This window comes from Mercenaria mercenaria, chromosome 3 (genome assembly GCF_021730395.1).
Source record: "Mercenaria mercenaria strain notata chromosome 3, MADL_Memer_1, whole genome shotgun sequence".
NCBI classification, from domain to species: domain Eukaryota; kingdom Metazoa; phylum Mollusca; class Bivalvia; order Venerida; family Veneridae; genus Mercenaria; species Mercenaria mercenaria.
In genome coordinates this window covers 10,523,226-10,547,003 of record NC_069363.1, presented here as the reverse complement: position 1 = coordinate 10,547,003, position 23,778 = coordinate 10,523,226, and the positions used below count along the sequence as shown (strand labels likewise).

General features: G+C 35.5%; 1 protein-coding gene across 1 annotated transcript in view; it reads right to left on the bottom strand.

Moving 5' to 3' along the window:
* LOC123525469 (digestive cysteine proteinase 1-like) overlaps positions 1 to 22,756 on the bottom strand; it is a 28,325-nt gene extending 5,569 nt beyond the window's left edge. Inside the window, exons 1-8 of the mRNA XM_045304532.2 lie at positions 22,622 to 22,756; positions 17,333 to 17,497; positions 16,691 to 16,863; positions 9,341 to 9,581; positions 5,929 to 6,124; positions 4,010 to 4,203; positions 2,201 to 2,384; positions 805 to 874 (exon numbers count right to left, since the gene is read on the bottom strand). Coding sequence (XP_045160467.1) covers positions 805 to 874; positions 2,201 to 2,384; positions 4,010 to 4,203; positions 5,929 to 6,124; positions 9,341 to 9,581; positions 16,691 to 16,863; positions 17,333 to 17,497; positions 22,622 to 22,679 — 1,281 coding nt within the window. The 5' untranslated portion in view covers positions 22,680 to 22,756. The remainder of the gene's footprint in view (positions 1 to 804; positions 875 to 2,200; positions 2,385 to 4,009; positions 4,204 to 5,928; positions 6,125 to 9,340; positions 9,582 to 16,690; positions 16,864 to 17,332; positions 17,498 to 22,621) is intronic.
* Between the last annotated feature and the right edge of the window lie 1,022 nt (positions 22,757 to 23,778).

Genomic DNA, 23,778 nt, shown 5'->3' with positions numbered 1-23,778 from the left:
CCACTAGATGATGCTACACACCAGATATCAAAGCCCTAGGCCTTGTGGTTTTGGACAAGAAGATTTTCAAAGTTTTCCCTATATAAGTCTATATAAACCATGTGACCCCCGGGGCGGGGCCATATTTGACCCTAGGGGGATAATTTGAATAATTTTGGTAGAGGACCACTAGTTAACGCTTTACACCAGATATCAAAGCCCTAGGCCTTGTGGTTTTGAACAAGAAGATTTTTAAAGTTTTTCCTTTTGGTTGCCATGGCAACCAGAGTTCTATATGGAATTCAATTTTTTTAGAAAATGTTGACGGACACACGATGGACGACGGACACTGAGCGGTCACAAAAGCTCACCATGAGCCTTTGGCTCAGGTGAGCTAAAAACAAATACAGATATCACTCCTACATGAAGTTTGTTGTGGCATTATTTACAGCATGAGAGTCATAGTAACCAACATCCAGGTTTTAACAAGACTGATAAGAAGATCCCAAGTAAATGTAATACATAGCCATAGCTTACGAAAAATAATCGGACAAGAAAGTGCAAACATAATGTGCATGTCCACTTTGAACATGGTGACCATGTATTCAAAGTTTTATTTGAATTGAATGGAAACGGTATAAGGGGTTAAATACACAAACTACAAAATTTAATGTAGTTGTAATACTGATCTCAAAGCCCTGTTGGCTATAACTGTTTATGTAACTGTTATGCTCATAATTTAGTTCTACTAAACAAATACACTAGAAACAAGATGCATGTACTGTAGCTTTTCACTGTTACTAGAAAATCAGAAGATGGATTTACCTGAGCCAAATACTGGCCATAAATCTCCTCACTTGTCAATCCACCATGCTTCATTATATACATGTATGACCTAAAGATAAAAGAGTCAATCATTTCTCACATTAAGAGAAACCCAAAATAATGTTACAACAACTATACAGTCTAAGGGGACACTGGAAAACATCAAATGAAGTTTTCAATTATATATTTTGACGAAAGTTTAAACTTTTGGTTGTGCACCATCTTAAATTTTGGTGGGTGACCATTTTGCGACCCTTAGCAAAGATACCAGATCAATTTCATGTGCACTGCATATCTGAGAACTCCTAAAATGAAACAAGGGTCCTGTTCCCCACATCTAGATTAATCATTTCCAAAGTCTGAAGTATAAACTTAGCAGTAAAATATGAATAAGTTGTTTCTAAAATTATTAAACTGCTACTGGTACACAATATCTACAGTTTTGTTCATTATTTAAATAATCTTGTTGCATTCTTCTGAAGTAAAAGATCTCTAAAATAACCAAGTTTTGGTAGGGTGTGACTAATTAAACTTCCTCTGCCTCTGTCACATCCAGAGTGAAATTTTAAGTTAACAGAGGGCGTCTGTTTGTTTTTCATTAAAAAGGAATATATCTCACAGAAAAGTCAGGCAATCTGTATTCGCTGATTACATTTTTTTTATTTCATGGAAATTGCTGAAAAATAAACAAACAAAACTAGAAATGTGTCACCGACATGGACCATGCCCCTGCAAAATGAGAAAGGTCACAGGCATGGTACTGCTCACAAACTAAAAGAAGGACCCTTGGCCCTATTTATTTACAACCACCCCCCCCAAAAAAAATATTGTCGGAAAACCACAAAATTTACTATTCTGTATATATGGTGAAAATTGGCTAAGTTCAATCAAGAACTGTGACCTTGACCTTATAGCTAGTGAAATGGTTTTTGCGCATAACACATCGTCTATCCATGCTTATCATCTCTGTGAAAATATTCTGAAATCGGACCATGCATGTCAAAGTTATGGCCAAGACATGAACACCACACTTTCCCAAACACACGAACAAACACACACACGGACAGGGGTAACACCATATGCCCCCCACCCCCATTTTATGGTGGGGGCATAAAAATAGCAAAAACTATATTGTTCGCAGTGTATTTCACTGATGAAACACAGTATTTCATAAACTGGCAAAATATGAGTGTGTGTGTGTGTGTGTTCAGGTTTAATGTCTTTTTCAACAATTTTTCAGTTATTTAAACGACGGTGTCTACTTGTAGCAGTGAGCACAATGCCCAACTTTATAGTGCTGCCTCACTGGAATATCACGCCGTAGACAAGTGGCATGATTCTCAAAGTGCTTGATGAAATTTTCAGTATTACTGAGCTAGACTGTTATTAAACTTACCTAAAATCCTCGCCCCCATCACAGGCGTTATTTCCCTCTCCCCATGAACAATCGATCAATTGTTGCTGGGAGAATCTCACTCGTTCGCCGTACCTAACAAAATAAGCGCCCTCTATAGCACCAACTGTACCGAAACTCCAGCATGAACCACAAACACCCTGATCCTTCACTTGTGTTACAGCTCCTGTATGTGGTGAAACAACATTTGTTATTATTACATGACTCCTTATATAAACCACCAGTTCACACTTTGTGCTATATAACCAGTCTATATAAAAGACAGAGTGTTTGTTGTGCTAAAAAGTTAAAATTTGAAATCTAAGCTGTGAAAATCTTTTTCAGATGTGCAGTAATACAGTAAATCATTTATTAAATGGCTTGCCAGTCAAAAGCTGAGATTTAAGGATTTTACTACTGACCTAAGTAAGCTATTCAATAAGTGTATACAGTACAGTTATAACAGAAGTTATTTTTCTGTGAGTATAAATGAAAATAAAACCTGTGAAAGTGTTTTTATTGTAACAAACAGTCCTATATGTGTCAAAAATTGGCCAGATATTGTGAATATTCTACCAAGCACACCAGTTCCAATTTGAAAAATATCAAACTCTTTGACCTGATGAAATTATCTGATTTTACAGTAAGTTGGTCCATTTTGAAAGGTTAAAGATGGTTTTTCTACAGAATTTGAATTTGCACATAACAGCAATGAGTAAACCTTAAAGCACAGCTATATTTCTAGCTTTGATTTACCTTGTCCCTACAAGTAAGAATTAACTTTCCTACACAAAAGTTGTTACAGCTCCTGGAAGGAAAGATGGCTTCATTGCCAGTCAAAAACTCTTGCTTTACCAAATTCTGACCTTAAAAAGCTGGTCCTGCTAGCACAAAAACCTGGTTTAAGAACCTTTTAAATGAAGCCAACAAAATATCATGACAGAAAACACAAGCTCATTAAAATATAAATTTACTGGGGCAAATACAAACATTTTATTATTTGAAGATACTGGAAATAACATTTTAAACAAGACTCCTTGTGGAACTGATGGATTCTCCAAAATCAGGCTTTGTCAAGTTTTAATATGCACTGAGAGACAGAGCTTGTTTTAATGAACTGATGATTAATTGAAATACAGTCAAACCTGTCCATAAAGACTATCTTGAGGAAAGTAAAATTAGTCATAACTGGCAGAAGGTCTTTATCTGGAGTAAGAATGCACTGTATATGTTTAAATTGGAAGAGATTAGTAGTTTTTATACCCAGGTAGTCTCTGTTAGTTTAAACATATTTTTATTCAGAAAATCGTGAAATATTTACAATACAACATTTCAGGAATTGGACAGAAAGCTATATTAGCTTACAGTTGTCCTCTCCTTAGGTAGTCTCTGTTCACAGTTTGTACTGCTAACATGTAACACAATACTTACAAAATATAAAAATGTAGTAAGGAAATGAGGTAGTCTGGAAGGTTTTGCATTATGCACAGAACATATACTGTGAATTTATTTACTTTCAGTGGCAATTGTTTTAAATGTTTTGACAAAAAAGACTATATTTTGGTGGGGTTAATTTTGTAGATTTTTAATATGAAAGATAAAAACTATATATGATTATTTTTTATTTACCCGAATTTTGTGGATAACACAACCATAAACTCAGGGAAAATTAATCTCTTACACTCAAAATCAGTTATATGTTGCCAGAAAAGTTCACTCTGGATATAAACCTCTTAATCGTGTATTAATAAAGTTAAAATATGATTTTTCTGCACATTATTTCTTAAGTTTACGATAAGCCTCTTCACTCACCAAGAATTCTCCAGTCTATTGTGGCTGGTACATCATTTGGGTCAACAGTGGATTTATCGAAAACCTGTGCACCATGATCACCTGGTGTATGTCTGTATCCATTTCGTAACTTCAATTCTTCTGAAGATTTATCTGCTAGGTGATTGACAGCAAGTTTAAATGTGAGACCCTGTCTGTTCTTGGAATGGATATATCTGAAATATCAAAACTGAATGGAAACTTTTTTTTCTAAATCTTGATCCTTGTAACACATAATTATGCAATTCCAAGTTCCTCCCCATAAAAGCTAACATGCCTACATGTACCAATTTTCATTGCCACATGTCAGTTATGACTAAAGTTATTGAGGGTAAACTATTTTTGTATTTTTAGAAGTGGTGTCCTTGACCTTGATCTTAGTGACCTCATATCAAATCCCAAGCTACCCATATACCAACTTTCACTGCAATCGGTCACTCCTATCTGAAGTCAATGTGCGGAAACCAAGTTTGAGGCCACCTGTAGGCAAGCCTGCCAGCTTGCCCGATGACATTTACCAATCTAATAACCACATTTTTTGAAAACCTGGTTGAAACTGGTAACACAACTAAGTTGGAAGTTGGATAAAGGGAAAGAAAGACAAATAAATATTTTTGTAATTAATATTTAAATTTGAAACTGCATTTGAATATTCATAATGCATATACTGGAATGTTTCAACATTTAATACCATGCTTTGTTTAAAGAAACATACAACTTTTTTAGACCAGAGATGAAATGAAATACCATCAGACACTAAATGAGTAGTAATGTCTATTTTCATCACAATTCAAGGCCAAAGTGTAATATTATCTTACTGAACCCTTTATAGTAGGTTATGATATCATGATCCAGATGTTCTCAAAAAGATTTAGTGGGACATCAAGTGATGATGCGTACATGTATATTATCTACTTATTAAACAAACAGATATACAATGTACTAGAAATGTGTAATCTTTGTAAGAAAATAACACAGGAAGTCAAAGTACAAACACTTTCACATGCATACTTGAATAAAGTCCTTGTCCTTGTCTAGCATAACAACAGATATCAAAAAGTCACATACACAAACCACAGGCAATTATCCCACGACGCTCAATGGCCTTAGCTCTAAGAATTCTCCCAGTTACTGATCAGAAAATGTTTGCAGTTTATAAATTACTGTGACCATGACCTTTGGTATACTGAGCCTAAACCTAAGACAATTATCCATGGAAGTTTTACCCCTGCTGTCGAAAGTATTCTCAACTTACTAAGCAAAAAGAGAGATTAACCAACCTACTGACTGACCAATATGCGCAAAACAACATACTGTGAAATCATTAATATTCAAATGAATATTTTTTGTGGATTTTATGGCTGTGCTAGTCCATGTAATAAACTGCAACAAACAAATAAAATTCCCATTCCTTTTACCAACAGAAGTCCACATCCATAAATTCATATCTCCATAAAATAGCCATTTTTGCCAACAATATAAAACTTCAGAGTACACACACTTCTTCACAGAAAATTGCGTGTGCGATTATCATGATGATTAATTGTAAAAGCAACTTTTCAAAGAAAAACATCCTCTTGCAGATGCAGTTGTTGGGTTTAACTTCGCACCAATAAAATTATAGGTCATATGGCGACTTTCCAGCTCTGATGGTGCAAGGAAGACCCAAGATGCCCCTCAGTGCATTATTTCATCACAAGCCGGCACCTGGGTAGAACCATCGACCTTCCTTAAGGCAGCAGGATGGTTTCCTCACATGAAGAATTCAATGCCCTAAGTGAGGCTTGAACCCACACAGAAAGGGGCAAGAGATTCAAAATCAGTTACCTTAACAACTCAGCCAAGGAGGCCCCTGCAGATGTGGCAAACTATCTAAAGTCAACACCATATGCATTACTTACCTGACGTTCTGTCTGAAGTTGTGTAATCTTTGAGCATGCTCTTTGTCGTGAGCATAAACCGGTTTATGTGTGCTCTTAAACTGCTCAAACATCTCAACAATATGGCTGTCATGGTTATTCACAAATTCATGTATAGGGTTATTAAGAACCCTGTGCACTGAATCTCCAGGTCCCGGGAAGTCCCCACAGGTAATACCTATAAACAGACATATCTTGGAAAATATTATGCATTAGATTGCCCTTATACAGGCTTTTATTAAAGCACATGTATTCTATCATAAATAATAGATGTCTACATTTTTTATACCAAAGGTGACTCTTGAAAATGTTTGAATTCACTTTATCAAAATAATAATATTGTCACAGACTGTGTGTGTTAAATCTATTGAAAAAGAAAATGCTATTCGTACAAGTCTGCTATCTGTCGAGATTCCACAGCTGGACTCAGTGGGTATTAATACAGTGTAACTTCCGAAAACAGCAGGACCTCCGGACCAGCCTAAAAGTTCGGTATTTAGAAGTTTCCGGAATTCAGAAGTTTGGAAGTTTGCAGGCAAAGTGGACGTGGTGTACAAGAGTAATGTTTTCTTACACGTATGATGAAGGAGATTATTATCTTTTATAATTGTATAAGTTTGTATATTAAGATTAATTAACTGATAAATAATTAATGAATTAATAAATTACAAACATTAAGGATAATCAAGTATGTATAATAAATTTCCATTTTTGTAAATAAAACAATAATAGCATTTACTCAAACATTTTCCACTAACATTTTACCATCTCTAGTGCCCGAGTCGTCAATATTTAATCAATGTTGATAATGCATAGTTTAACTGGTGTAACTAAATCAATTAAATCATCAATCTTTCTTTTATTCAAACATTAAGAAAGTTTTCAACACGTAAGATATTTGAATCATCACTTTTCATAAACTGAAAACAAATTAGAGTAATCGCTGCTTATTTCTTTACTTTTGCATCAAATGATCATTGTGATAAACAAAAGAACATGTTGACAACTTGCCACGGGCGTTTCTGGATTAACAATATGTTAAAGACAGGTGGCACTTTTAATCCAGCAAATATTTTGCTGTTCGGTTTTCGGAAGTTAATTTTAGTGTTAAAATATAAACGGTCCTTCAAAAATCGTCCGGTTTTCAGAATTCAGAAGTTCCAGTTTTCAGAAGTTAAAAATATATAAAAATAAGAAGGAAAAAAAACGGGACTGTGAGTTTCGTGCGGTTTTCAAAGGTTTCCGGTTTTTAGAAGGTCCGGTTTTCGGATGTTCCACTGTACTTTAATTAATAAGTAACCTCTATAAAGGTGGCCTTCCCTATGACTGAGTGGTTTAGGTTGCTGGATTAGAATTACTTGCAAATGACCACTATGAGTTTTAGTCACAGTCAAAGCTCTTACACAAGATGCCATCTGAATGAATAGTAAAAGAAAGGCATTTCTATTTAATACTGGCTCTTTTCATTTACAGGAGAGTTCAGCAGACAGAGTAATTGATCAGTCCTTCAGCAGGGAATAGCATAAACAAGAGGGCCATGATGGCCCTATATCGCTCACCTGTTATCACTGCACTTGAGGACAAGAAGGTCCTCAGGAAAAATATCTAAGTCCAAAGGACAGGAACAACAAAGGGAAGAAATTTAACCAAAAAGAAAAAAAAAATTCTTACAAGGTACAGATATGTCAAAATACACCTAAAAATTGGAGGTACCATCCATGTTGTACCACAGGAAAGTGGTCTCGGTTTTTCCCTATGGCCAATAATAAAAAAGTCACTCAAAATAAGCTATTTATAATAACGTAAAAGGGAAGTAATTAAAAAAAAATAAAATTATTGTACGTGAACAAAAGAAGGATCTGCCAAATAAATCTGTCTGTTGACATAAATGAAATTTCAGATCAGTATCTTCATTAGTTACGGAGATATACCCATTTTAATTTGAAATAAAGGGAGGTAATTTGACATAAAATCAGTCCATAGTTATCTACCCTGATTGGCTCAGTCCAACTAATGACAATAATGAAATTTCAAATAAGCCCGATAAGTACTTACTTATATAAACCCATTTTGATTACAATCAGGGGAGGTAATCAGATATAAAATAACTCTGGAACCTACGATTGGATCTGATTTGTCATCGAATCCAAGATTTATTGTTGTTGAAGATATTTTGGAAGTTTGTATCAAATAAAACCAAAAATGAAGTCTCTATATGGCTGCAAAAGCTAAAATAGCCAATTTTGGACCTTTAAGGGGCCATAACTCTGGAACCCATGAAGGAATCTGGCCAGTTCAAAAAAGGAACCAAGATCTTGTGGTGATGCAAGTTGTGTGCAAGTTTGGTTAAAATCAAATCATAAATGAAGCTGCTATTGTGCAGACAAGGTCAAAATAGCTAGTTTTGGCCCTTTCAGGGGCCATAACTCTGGAACCCATTATGGGATCTGGCCGGTTCAAAAAAAGAACTGAGATCTTATGGTGACACAAGTTTTGTGCAAGTTTGATTAAATTCAAATCATAAATGAAGCTGCTATTGTGCAGACAAGGTCAAAATAGCTAATTCTGGCCCTTTCAGGGGCCATCACTCTGGAACCCATAATGGAATCTGGCCAGTTCAAGAAAGGAACCAAGATCTTTTGGTGATACAAGTTGTGTGCAAGTTTGGTTAAAATAAAATCGTAAATGAAGCTGCTATTGTGCAGACAAGGTCAAAATAGCTAATTTTGGCCCTTTTAGGGGCCACAACTCTGGAACCCATAATGGGATCTGGCCAGTTCAAGAAAGGAACCAAGATCTTATGGTGATACAAGTTGTGTGCAAGTTTGGTTAAAATAAAATCATAAATGAAACCACTATCGTGCAGAAAAGAAATTATTGACGCACGCACGCACAGACGACGGACGAAGGGTGATCACAAAAGCTCACCTTGTCACTATGTGACAGGTGAGCTAAAAAATCAAAGAAATACACAAGCTGTTGCTTGACTGTTTGAAACCCTCAAAGTGAAACATGGACCATAACTTTGCAACACTGACCTAACTGTGTTTATTACAAATTTGAATTTTATAATGGCAATAAAGAAGACTTTACCAAACAAAGGCAATGACCTGAATTAATTTCAAACAAGATTTAGCTCAATATAAAATTGCAAGCAAAACTTGCACAGAATTTTCTAACTTGAAAAAGGGATATTCTTAGAACTGAATATAAACAAGAGTTATCAAACTAATTATTTCAGTAGGTTTAATCCAGTGTATGCAATAGTTCCTGAGATATGATCTTGCAAAACTCTAACCAAGGTGTAACACCCAGTGAGTAGAATAGCTCTCAGTATTCTCAAATCTAGTCTTTCAACACATACTGTACTTTAAAACATTTTGTGTGTACTTACTGGATGGAGTCTCAAAGACTGATTCTGGTATGGGAGATGTATTGTAATCAGAATAATCTATGACATATTTGTCAAAATGGGAACCAAGAAGGGAATCAAAACCCATCATCTCATATCGCACAGGAAAGTTTGTTTCAGGCGAGACCCACATTGTGTACTCGTTTGTCTTATGACCCTCTTTGTCTACCATTGTCCACACATCACATTCTTTGCCTTCAATGAGCTCTCGGTTGGCCTTTTTCTGAAAGATGAATATAATAAATCACAAACAGTCAAAACTTTACTAAAGTCCACAACCTGCCTTCAGAGATCAGTATTTTCTTTTCTTGATAAGGCTGTTTGCATGTATTTTACAAACAGTTCAAATATATCTGTTATGAGACAGTGTTAATAAAGACCTTTTCTGTTGGTTATAACCCATCAGTGATCTTCACAGATACGTTTGACTGTAAATCAAACATCAAACCAGTCCTCAATTTTATTATTGATGTGTACAAAACTTACAATAAAGGTATCCATGGTGATATAATCATTCACAAATGTCCTTTAGAAAATAAATGAGAATATTGTTATTTGTTGTTTTAAAAAATAAAACAAAAAATTAATTAATACTTGTTTAGGATTTTAGTCATTTTCAAGGAGTTTTGAAGGACAAGCATCAAATTCAAGGACTTTTCAAGGTCTGTGTGAACTCTGATACTGGTACATGCAGTATTAAAATTGTCACACAAGTCTTAGTATCTTTATAGTTTGTGAAGGAGTGTCTGTCCTTGTTCCCTACTTCCATCTATTTCACCAAATTTAAAGATATAATACATTTGGTATTACAGAAATGAAAAATAGCTAAATTTACTTCCTTTTTACACAGTCTCATGACCATCACTAGACTTGTTTGTGGGAAAAGTTTACAAGTGTTTTTTGTTAACTGTAGTGTAATACAAGTAATACAAATCATGTTCACAAGCATGTGTTTGGGTACTCAAATATGTGTTTTTATCTGCTGTTAAAAAATGATATCTTGCATAATTTCCATCATGAACGTTGAAACAAACTTTTTTTGCTGGCAAAGATCACAGTAGGTACTGTAGTACAGACCAAAATTATATGATACACTGTATAAAATTGTAAATCATGATACCCAACATTACTAGTTTGATCTTTTCCCAACACTACTACCAGGTAGTTTTTACCTGCAATGCCATAACATTAAGTGAGATTCAATCAGACTAAACATTTGCTTATCCTGTCATTCAATTAACAGGTTTGAATATTTGAGCAGAAATACCACATCTTTAAATGTATATGCCAACATCAGCTACCCAAACTTATAAACGAGCACCACCTTGCGGGTTCAGACACTCATCTGATTTTTTACTTGTATATAGAAATATTGTTCCTAAACCCATGATTTCAAAGTCCAAAGGCCATAACTCTTGCTAAAAGCAATGTAGATTTAAGGTACTTGCTGTGCAGAGTCAGCTTTTAATGGTGAATAACTACACAAAGTTTTAAAGCAATAACTTTGACCATTAAGGAGAAACAACAGGCCATGATGCCCTGTATCGCTCACCAAGTTTACCATTGCTCAAAATGTATGATCAAGTTTTGACCAGTACTTCATTGTTCTAGATAACCCATTTTAATTTGAACAAAGGAGTAATTTGACATAAAATCAGTCCATATGAAAATACACCTCTATGCCTCAGTCCAACTAAAGACAATAATGAAATTTCAAATGAGTTCTACAAATATTTACTGAGATAAATCCATTTTTATTAAAATCAGGGGAGGTAATCATGCATTGGTATATGCATGTAGAAGATACAAAGTACAAGCCTATACAGTAATATATTTAGTAAAGTATTCATATCGATAAATGTTCAATCAAGAGTTATCTAATATGACTATTTCTTACCATGGAAGACATAAACCTAAGGTCTGTAAATAACAATGAACTAGTAGTTCCTACACCAAAGCAAGAATTCTTTAGAAAATCTCTGGACTATTCAGGTCCAAAATTACGGAATGACATTCCCCTTAGTATAGGTAATTCTGAATCACTTGCACAATTCCAAACCTCATATCTTAAGTGGCATTTTTCTGCTTCTAATACATAAATTGTTTTGTTAATCATATTCTTGACATTATGTATGATTTTCACTACTGAGACTGAAAATTGCACTAATTATTTTTACTGTGCTTTGACTATGATTTTCCACTTGCTTTTATTATAAATATTTGTTTACACTGAACTTCTGTAGCAAAACCTTGTTTAACAAATTACTATTTACATTATATAAATTTACTATTGTTATTTCAATGTTTTAAATTGTATGTGTATATGTATATATGTTGTGGCCCACATGGTAGATGGGGACACCCAATGTGTAGCCTCGTTAAATAAAGTTGTTACTTACTTACTTACTTACTTACTTACATAAATAAACCAATCTCATTAGAAGCTGCTAAGGTGTATTCATTTAGATAAAAATAAAGGGAGGTAATTTGTCATAAATTCAGTCAATATGTATCTTCACTGATTGTCCAAGTCAATCGGTTGACATAAATGAAATTTCAGATCAGTATCTTCATTAATTACGGAGATATACCCATTTTAATTTGTAATAAAGGGAGGTAATTTGACATAAAATCAGTCCATAGTTATCTACCCTGATTGTCTCAGTCCAACTAATGACAATAATGAAATTTAAAAAAAAAGTCCTATAAGAACTTACCGATAAAAATCCGTTTTGATTACAATCAGGGGAGGTAATCAGATATAAAACAAGAGCTGTATGTAAGACAGCGCGCTTGACTTTTCTCAGTGCTTGACTCTGAATTAGAGCTTTGCCAGTAAAAAAAAATCCAAGTTAAAAAGGAATATAACTCTGTCAAAATTCAAATCAGAGTTATGGGAATTGTGTCTCCTGGAGTAGACTTTGATAGTAAATAACCATTTTGAGTTTCAAGTCAAAAGCTTTAATAGTAACAGAGATATTTGACTTTATCAAATATTTTAACAAAAAATTCCAAGTTAAAAAGGGGCATAATTCTGCCAAAATTCAAATCAGAGTTATGGGGACTGTTTCTCCTGGTGAAGACTTTGATGGCAAATAAGTATTTTAAGTTTCAAGTCAATAGCTTTGATAGTAACAGAGATATGTGACTTTATCAAAAACTTTAATAAAAAATTCTAAGTTTAAAAGGGGCATAATTCTGTCAAAATTCAAACCAGAGTTATGGGGATTGTTTCTCCTGGTGTAGACTTTGATAGTAAATAACTATTTTAAGTTTCAAGTCAATAGCTTTGATAGTAACAGAGATATTTGACTTTATCAAAAACTTTAACCAATGGCGACGCTGACACCGGGGCCAGTGCAATAGCTCTACTTTTTCTTCGAAAAGTCGAGCTAATAACTATTGAACCTACGACTGAACCTGACAGATTCATCATGGAATCCAAGATTTATTGTTGCTGAAGATATGTTGGAAGTTTGTATCAAATCAAACCATAAATGAAGTCTCTATATGGCTGCAAAAGCCAAAATAGCCAATTTTGGACCTTTAAGGGGACATAACTCTGGAACCCATAAAGGAATCTGGCCAGTTCAAGAAAGGAACCAAGATCTTGTGGTGATACAAGTTGTGTGCAAGTTTGGTTAAAATCAAATTATAAATGAAGCTGCTATTGTGCAGACAAGGTCAAAATAGCTCATTTTGGACCTTTCAGGGGCCATAACTCTGGAACCCTTAAAGGGATCTGGCCAGTTCAAGAAAGGAACCGAGATTTTATGGTGACACAAGTTTTGTGCAAGTTTTATTAAATTCAAATCATAAATGAAGCTGCTATTGTGCAGTTAAGGTCAAAAAAGCTAACTCTGGTCCTTTCAGGGGACATCACTCTGGAACCCATAAGGGAATCTGGCCAGTTCAAGAAAGGAACCAAGATCTTATGGTGATACAAGTTGTGGGCAAGTTTGGTAAAAATAAAATCATAAATGAAGCTGCTATTGTGCAGACAAGGTCAAAATAACTATTTCTGGCCCTTTCAGGGGCCATAACTCTTTAACCCATAATGGAATCTGGCCAGTTCAAGAAAGGAACTCAGATCTTATGGTGATACAAGTTGTGTGCAAGTTTGGTAACTATCAAATCATAAATAAAGCTGCTATTGTGCAGACAAGGTCAAAATAGCTAATTTTTGCTCTTTCAGGGGCAATAACTCTGGAACCAATAAAGGGATCTAGCCAGTTCAAGAAAGGAACAAAGATCTTATGGTGATACAAGTTGTGTGCAAGTTTGGTAAAAATCAAATCATAAATGAAACCCCTATCGTGCAGACAAGAAATTGTTGACGGACGCACGGATTGACGGACGTCTGTCCGGCCGAAATGAAAGAGAGGGCCGTTTCTTTTGTTATTTTCTTTTGTTTGAATAGGGGGCCCTGGCCCTTTAATCTACTGTTAACGGATTGAAGCTATTGTTCTCTTTTGTTCTCTTTACCGTTAGATGGCCTTCTCTTTCTTTTCAGTTGCCTGGACGGATGCACAGACAACGGACGAAGGGTGATCACAAAAGCTCACCTTGTCACTATGTGACAGGTGAGCTAAAAATGACCTAAACACAAAACATAACCAAGAAATCTGATATTCTAAGTCCAAAAGGGACCTTAATTATTGCTAAAAGCAGGATGGAGTTATGTTTCTTGCTGTACAGAGTCAGCTATTGATGGTGAACAAGTGTTGCAAGTTTTAAAGCAATAGCTTTGATAGTTTAGGATAAAAGTTGACGTAAACATAAAACTTAACCAAGAAATCTGATATTATTAAGTCCAAAAGGGGCCATAATTCTTGCAAAAAGCAGGATGGAGCTATGTCTGTTGCTGTACAGAGTCAGCTTTTGATGGTGAACAACTGTTGCAAGCTTTAAAGCAATAGCTTTGATAGTTTAGGGGAAAAACTGACTTAAACATAAAACTTTACCAAGAAATCTGATATTTTCTAAGTCCAAAAGGGGACACAATTCTTGCAAAAAGCAGGATGGAGTTATGTTTCTTTCTGTACAGAGTCAGCTATCGATGGTGAACAAGAGTTGCAAGTTTTAAAGTAATAGCTTTGATAGTTTAGGAGAAAAGCTGACCTGAACAAGAAACTTAACAAGGCAACGATGGTGAACAAGAGTTGCAAGTTTTAAAGTAATAGCTTTGATAGTTTAGGAGAAAAGCTGACCTGAACATAAAACTTAACAAGGCAACGCCAGTCAAGTGATGTCAGACAATAACTCATCATTTTTTTCCCAAAAATCAGATGAGCTATAAAAGGAAAAATGTCTGTTGTCTATGAAATCATGAAATCAATGTGACAAGAAAACTACCAAATCAACAGTTACAAAAAGTACATTTAATTTACTATTACATTGTAACATAAAAATGCTGTATTATCTTTCTTGTCCTGATAAGGCCTTTCACAGTTTATTCATTTTAACTATTGGCAAAACTGTTTTTGTTGGGATCCATATCTTGGACCTTAGCAGGTCTCTGTCTCAGGATTATTTTGCCTCTTTTACACCAAACTTTAATTTTCTTGAATTTAATTTCCTAAATTATTTCTTTGTATAAATTATATAACTTCCATGACTGCGATTCTTTTGCTAGAAATGCTGTGACAAATGTACATGAATTTAACAATGGGAAAAATAGGATTTTGGTCATTAAATTGCCCTTCTTAAAGATATTTAAAAATTATAAGATTCTACTACCATCATCTGAGACCTTTAGGTATTGATACTTAGGGGTGACTATTGAGGCCAATTTTGACTATTGCAATACTATTGATATTGCTTAAAAACTATTGCGATACTATTCTATTGCAGGTTACTATTGCAATACTATTGCAATAGTTATCGGCCATCATATTTTATACAGTAAAGCTAACAACTTGCATTGTTACACAGTGTAAGAGACGACACTGTTTATAATTGCTGTTAACACACATTGAGATGTTTGTATAACTGAAACGGACAGAAATAATTCTAACATTAAATATTTCTTGCCTTCCTTGGCTTTGGAACAATAAGTAAAACAATAAACCTATGCAAGGTATACTCAAACGAATCGGCCATTTTGTTGCGAATGTCAACATGTTTAATAACCCAAAGCATCGAAAAAGACGGAAAATTAACGGATCGGGTTAAGGTGTACCAGCACTAAATGAAGGGCCCTACCGAACAGTTTGCTGTATAATACAAGCAGCCTTCTTTCTCCATGTCCATAGTACATTTTCTCATCTAAAATTAACAGGTTATTTAAATATATTTAATCAAAGTTTCTAAGAAACTAAATTTATTAATTATCTCCCAGACTTCTCAGTCCTTTATGGTAGTTTAATTCCGTGAGGGTAATTATTGTAATGGAGACGTAAACATTTTCCGAGGCGCAAATGAAATCTGGCTCTGTTTCTTGGTTTATAAATTATAAATTATTTCTGTATTTACTAAAATTTCAAAACTATCGAACCTATCGATTGTTGAAGGAACTATCGGCGATTGTTATTGGATCGTGACTTTTCTATCGATGCATGCTATCGGGACACTTAGTATCGCAATGCATCGATAGTTCGATGTATCGTTACACCCCTATTGATACTGAATAATGTTTAGTTTATTTCTGGATCTTGCAAATTCAAGCTGCAATTCATGAAAAGCCTTGTTAAGGAAAATGTGGATCAAACAATAACCACTACACAACAGCGCAGTAGGATTTAGGATCACGTATTCAAAACAAAGCATTTTTATTTTAAGGCCAAATTAATCTTTCTGGTACATGTGTACAGGAAGAAATATCTTGATTTTATGTTTGTCTTGGCTAAACCTCAAGAAAAAAAAACATTTGAGTTTGGATAGCTTTAACACGTTTAATAAAACGTTACCATAAAATGCTCTATTAATCATTCATGACAACAGTGATTCATTCATGATAAAATAAGAAAGTTTACTGTATACAAAACATTATCCATCTGCATAATATATTAATGTTTTCTGAAAGCTTAGTTTTGAATTTTAGACAGGGCCGGTGGTTGTTATGGCAACTAGAAGCTTCTCTTCAGAAACCAATACAAAAAACATATGAGCCGCGCCATGAGAAAACCAACACAGTGGCTTTGCAACCAGCATGGATCCAGACCAGCCTGCGCATCCGCGCAGTCTGGTCAGGATCCATGCTGTTCACTTTCAAAGTGTATTGCAAATAGAGAAACTGTTAGCGAACAGCATGGATCCTGACATGCTGGTCGCAAAGCCCACAATGTTGGTTTTCTCATGGCGCGGCTCATATTCAGTTTTGAATTAGCATACCACAAATCCAGTGAGATCTGGAAGTGCTATCTGCACATCTACCGGTGCCTCAGAGAATCCTGGGACCTTGAAGCAGCTCATCTGATTGCGTACTTTATAGGTGGTCAAAGGTGCCACTTTGTAACTGGTTCCATACTGTCCCTGATCTGCCCTCTGAACTGTCATCACCATTCCTACAATAACAGGTGAAACTTACATGAACGGAAGAAAATAAAGTGTGAATTTAGTCACACAAATACAGCAAACTCATCTGAAACTAAAAATCAGGTACCTCAGTAAGAAATTTCTAAACAAAGACTCAAGCTTTGTGTAAACAAAAACAATATGACAATCTTTCTGGACTTAAATTCTTATCAGTATTAACCTATTCTCTACAACTGACAACTTCTGAGCATAAAATCAAATGTGTGACACAAATAACTTTAAAAGCAGTGTCTTAAAGATTTGATTTTTATTGGAGAACATAACCTTGCCAAAGACTCAGCCTATGACCTGAATGGAAGTGTTGTACTCTACCTATTGAACTAACTGGGCAACTACTTAACTAAGCTTGCAAATGGTTTGAGCATAAAATAGGTGAATGTACAAACAATAATTTTTAAGCAAAATGAAAAACATGAATCTTAAAAAATTGTGTCATACCTCCATAATAGTCTATCCTGCTCCTTTTGTTGGTAGCATCATAGTAACTAATGAAAGGTTCCGAGATTTCAGCATATGGCAGCATAAGAGTACCATTAACACTGTATACATCTCCCCAAGTTGGCGGAGTATCTGTTACTATGCTAGGTAAACCGTAGCACACTCCTATGATAAAGATTTTGTCAATATAAATAAATAAATCAAACTTAGACTCATTTTGAATATATATATTTAAAGATTTTGTTCAAGATGCAAGTGCTGTATCTATACTGTCAAACAGGACAAAGTGGCAAAAGCTTTTCACAGGTCAAAGAGAGCTAACACTTATGTAAGTGAAAACAAGGCAGTCTGAAAGACAGCTATATCCCCCACCACTGTTATGGATAGTGAAAGGGTTGAAGGTATTGGGTGGAAGCATTGACGTTGTTAAATATATTTAATGAATTTCAAAATCCTTCAAGGGGTTTAGGAATTACAGAGCGAATACAAAATGGAAGGCTCAAACCTTTGACCTCGAGATGTGATCTTGACCTTGAGCCAACATGGCTTCCTCATGAGTTCTGCAAATCGTCTTGATGAGGTTATTATTTGACCCAAGTTTCATGAAAATCCTTCAAGGGGTTTAGGAGATAAAGAGCGGACACAAAATGGAAGGCTCAAACCTTTGACCTTGATCCGACATGGCTGACTCATGAGTTCTGCACATCGTCTTGATGAGGTGATCATTTGACCAAAGTTTCATGAAAATCCTTCAAAGGGGTTAGGAGATACAGAGCGGACACAAAATGGAAGGCTCTAACCTTTGACCTTGAGTTATGACCTTCACCTGACATGGCTGACTCATGAGTTCTGCATATCGTCATGATGAGGTTATCATTTGACCCAAGTTTTATGAAAATCCTTCAAGGGGTTTAGGAGATACAGAACTGCAACAAAATGGAAAGGTCAAACCTTTGACCTTGAGTTGTGACCTTGACCTTGAGCTGACATGGCTGACACATGAGTTCTGCACATCGTCTTGATGAGGTGATCATTTGACCCCCAAAAAATTCATGAAAATCCTTCAAGGAATTTAGGAGATGCAGAGCAGACATAAAGTTGTATGGATGGACAGACAGAAGGAAGGACAGAGACCATTCGAAAAAAAATTCACCACAACTTGTGAAAGGGGAGAAAAAAGATAGACTTAAATTTTCGACTGAATTTCAATGATTTTTTAAAATTGTGAATGCTCATCTATAACTATTTATACTTTCACAATTTCTTACAGTTTTTGATTTTGAAAATATATTATTTAAAGTTTTACAACTGATATAACAGCATGTCATTCCTTATTTTTGTTTTGTCAGATAGATAAAGCATTGACCTCAAGGAGAGAGTTTCAAATAAGCTTTCAGCTTCCTACTCAATCCTGTATGCCTTTTTGATATATGTACATGTTGTAAATGAATTGTGATTAATAAAATATTGTTTAAACCAAAGCCTTGACCATAGCTATGACCAACATTGATAGCATCATGATGTGATACTTTAAATCTGATAAAACTGCTATATGCAAGTTTGAAAGTAAGAGTAAGTTGAAGTGATGAAGCCTCTTTAACCTTTACCTTTTGCTAAATTTCAAAATGGACTGGTCCGTTATTCAGTTTGGGCAGCACTGCTTATTATTCAAAGGGGTGTTCACTGAAAATTTACAAACTGAATAGCAAACAGTCTGATCTTGGTCTTCACTGGTTGCAAAGGCAAAATCACTCTGTATTATCAAAATTAGTCATGAATTCTTGATATTACAAGATTTTTACCTTACCTACATGGCAATATGCGCAAGCGCTAGGTTACCTTTTGTTGACAGGGGAATTTTCGAAGCAATTGTAAATTTTACCTGCCAAGACCTGTTACAATATCATAGAGAAAAGAAATAACTCTATTTCTCATATTAACACTTAAGTGTTACTGTGTATAATAATTACTTAGTATATATTTTATTGTAAAGTTGTGACTTGAGCAGTGTCAAGTGGAAACCAACTATGGCACAGCTGCAATTTGTTTGGGTGCAGATTGGCTTGTGCTGGGGTGTGGTCTGGTCGAGATCCATACTGTTTGCTTGGCATCTCAGTATATCTTTTCTGGCTGAATGGCAAATAGTGTGTGTCCGGGTCGGGCAGGGATTTGGTGTGGCTGATTTACTCTGTGTCTGTGCTGGTTGCAGTCGTCTTGTGGTTGGGTTTTGCTTCACTCAGCCCATGTATAGTAAATTTTATTATGCTGGACTATGTGATCAGATAATAGAATGAAAGTTTGCCTGTTCAACTTGATGTATTAGCAGTAAGGTAACAAGATCATAACTTAGTATTTCTAGACAAGTTTAACCATTATTTGGACAGCATCTCTTCTAGTCGAACTAATCCGACGCATACAGTTTGTTTTATATTGTGACGGTCAAACTGTCGGCGGTGGCTGCAAATGTCAGAAATTAAAAAGTAGCCACTCAGCGACAGTAAGCTTGTCTACCTCTTTTCATACTTTAAAATTTGAGAATGTTGATTATTCTAAAGGACAAGATGACAAATTTTCGTTCTAGAGATTTGTACATCTATCTATCTATCTATCTGCCGTTGACATCAAACCCCTTGCGGGAACGTAGACGTTTTGCGCGTCAAAATCAAAAAGAGAAAGAATATAGTGATAAAAATTTAGAGTGGAAGAAACTAAAAATAACTTTGGTGATATAAAAAGGTTAAAAACTTGGGTTTGCAGGATAACTAGGGTGAGACATGTTCAAGACTGCTAACTGCAGCACTGAACTGCTCTAGGGTAGGCCTAGGGAGGTGGGCGACACTGGGGGGAAGTTGGTTCCAATGGTACACTGTTCTTTGAAAATAAGAAAACTTGTAATAGTCAGTGGTTGCAGTAATTAACCTGTAACTTAGGGAATGGCCATAGCGGACACAACGGGTCATTGGGGTCAGGTAATCTACGATTGGGATAGCAACTAGATCATGATGAATCTTATAGAAGAGTGATAACCTAGACTCTATACGCCTTAAATCCAGTCGACGAAGGTTTAGGGAGTGTAGCATATCTGTTACACTGGAAGTACCGCCGTAGTCGGTCTTGATCCAATGGGCAACTCCCCTTTGGACGCTTTCAATTTGGTCAATTTGAGTTTGGGTGTGGGGCGACCATACCTCGGAGGCAATTAACTATGATTTTAGATATGTGATTTTTTTTATACTAAATTATAGTTTGTTTGTTTGTTTTGGGTTTATCGCCGTTTTTCAACGTATTTCAGTTATGTAACGGCTTGCAGTTAACCTAACCAGTGTTCCTGAATTCTGTACCAGTACAAACCTGTTCTCTGCAAGTAACTGCAAACTTCCCCACATGAATCAGAGGTGGAGGACTGATTTCAGACACAATGTCGTTTATCAAACAGTCACGGAGAACACACGCCCAGCCCGAGGGTCGAACTTGCGACCCCGCGATCCGTAGACCGACGCTCTACCTACTGAGCTAAGCCGCGGGGCAGGTTCTAAATTATAGAGCGTTTATGTATATAACATAAATGATCTTTTATAACTCTGCTAGAGTGTTAGTCCAAATAATTGTACTCAAGATTCAAATATTATTTTTTGACTGGTCGATCTAGGTAGACAACATAAAATATCAATTATGTAAAATAAGTCTACCCGAGGTTTCATTATCAGGCTGGTAACATAATAAAAAAAAAATTTGCCCGATCAGGATTTCAACATAAAAACTAATATTTCTTGAAAAATAATGAAGATATTTCTTTCAAACTTGGGCCATTTATTAAGCATTACATAATATTTTCATTATTTTTCAAGAAATATCAAAGTTGTTTTCACAGGTAATTATCACATATTCACAGTGCTACACTATGAGATACAATTACTATATAATATATAGGTGGTACACTAAGTGTCAAAGTGGTACATAAAGTGTCTGGTACATAGTGACTGGTACATAAGGTGTCGCACCCCAATGTTACCAACCTGATTATTTAGACTACTATCTACAGTGACGGCAATGCATATACATGCATTTTATTGTGTTTTTAATATATTGTGCATATCTATGTCATGCCGATGAGATCTAAATAAATAAATAAAAATATGTTCAAAACATTTTGATGACTGTTACATTGTATTAAATTAGATCTACGTCTTGAATGCAAATTATTGAAGGAAGTGTCTAGGGGTACGGATCCGTACCTCTAGAATCTGATTCTAGAGGTACGGATCTGTACCTCTAGACAAGCCTGTTAGGGGTTTTCTAGGGGTACGGACCTCCTTTTTCTAGAGATTTAGGGTTATTTATATCTTAAATTGTGTTGAAAATGAAATAACAAATAAGTCTTAACCAGTCTTCACTTTAAACTTGGATTAATTGGTTTACAGATACCAACGTTCACCCGATTGTTTACCTTCTCTTTCAAAAACTACATAACCGAGGAACTCCAAATGAATACACTGTTCCGTGCCGATTAGTTTGTTGTCAAATAAACTGTTAATAACAGCTAGATTAATGAATGAATCTATCCCTTAAATGAATTCTATTTGAAATTCGATCAGCAAATAAATAAATAAATAAATTAGGCATAATAATATGCACCAGTTTATTTTGTTATTTAACAAGGTATAATGATAACTGGCACGGAACTGATTGTTTAATAATCAATTAAGCGACATTAAGTAAAAGAAACTGTTTGTGAAAACGTCCCATGTATCTCGTAACGGCTTCCAAATGTGTGAAAAACATAGATACACTAAGGGTTAATTATCAATTAAAAATAGTTTTCCCCCAAACATATTTAACATTATTTTGTTTAATCTTTATATCTTTTTTTCTGCCAGTTCGAATCCTCGTGATTTATTTGGTGTTCCTCGGTTATTTAGGGCCTACGTTCCGAAAGAAAATGTAACAAATCGGATGAATGTTGTTATCTGTAAACCATTTAGATCCAAGTTTAAGGTGAATTCTGATGAAATGTTATTTCATTTTCAACAAAATTTGAAATGTAAATGACCCTTAATCTCTAGAAAAACGGAGGTCCGTACCCCTAGAAAACCCCTAACAGGCTTGTGTAGAGGTACGGATCCGTACCCCTAGACACTTCCATTATTGAATGGTCTATTTGTGACGACCTTGATTTAATCGGTTCTCCTTCTTTACTACAATTGTACCACGCAGTAAGAAAACATTCCGTTGATTCACCCTTTTGACAGCTATTAAATGTATTCTTCAAATCAAATATTAGTTACTTACCAAAATAAGCCATCGCCGTCAAAATCCATCCTGTCTTGCTAGCCGCCATTTTTTGCATAGATGTGCATCACATGACCGGTGGAAGTGTCACATGAGTCATGGCACTGTCACGTGATATCGTTTTGCATTGGTGTAGCCAGGATTTTCCGGAGGGGAGGGGCATTGGGGAGGGATGCGAATACGACCCGTGAAAGGACAAGTAAGGGTAGTCGGTTCAAAAGCTCAGATGAGCTTATGTTGTACTTGTTTGCTATCTTGCCGACCTTAAATAAATCTTATCTTGTGGTAAGGCAGTGGCTACGGTACCGTAATCCTAGCCTCCGATTCTAGGATTACGGATCGAAGTCCCGTATTTCTAGACAACCCTATGAGGATAGACTAGGATTACGTAAGTATTTAAGATATCATCATAAACTTTTATTCCATAAGTTACAAAGATTAGGTATCAACCCACAGGCCAATTTTTGGGTCAAGTCCTTCCTTCAGGACCAAGCAGGTTGTCGTTAAAGGCCACACTATATTCAGACAATCTCCCTTTCCTCTCTGGTGTCCCTCAAGGCTCGGTCCATGGACCTTGCCTTTTCCTTTCCTATATAAGTAATCTGCCTGACAGTGTTAAGGGCAAAGTGAGTCTGTTCACATATGATACGATAGTCTATGTTACGGTCAAATCAACCAGTGATGCCCAAGCTCTACAGGTTCCAAGACCTTTCAAGCCTCGAAACCTGGGAGTCTGATTGGTCCATGGAATTTAATCCAGACAAGTGTGAAGTCCTCAGAATCAGTCACAAAAGAAACCCTGTAATCCCTCCCTATACGCTGCATGACATCAAATTAAAATCGGCTTATAAATGTTAGACTCCAGTTAGAGTACTGTTCCACCATATGGCATCCGTGGCAAAAATAATATCTAACCCTCAAAATTGAGCAAGTCCAAAGATCAGCAGCAAGATATGTTTATAATGACTACAGTTACAACAGTAGTGTTTCCAAAATGTTGAATGGACTAAATTGGCAACCCTAGAACAACGCCGTAAGATCAGTGCAGTTACAATGTTTTAAAAGATCCAGCACCACCTTGTTTTTGTTGACCATAGTCACCTTAGACGAACTAGATACCTGAACTATTTGATACCAAATTCAAAGACGCACTATCA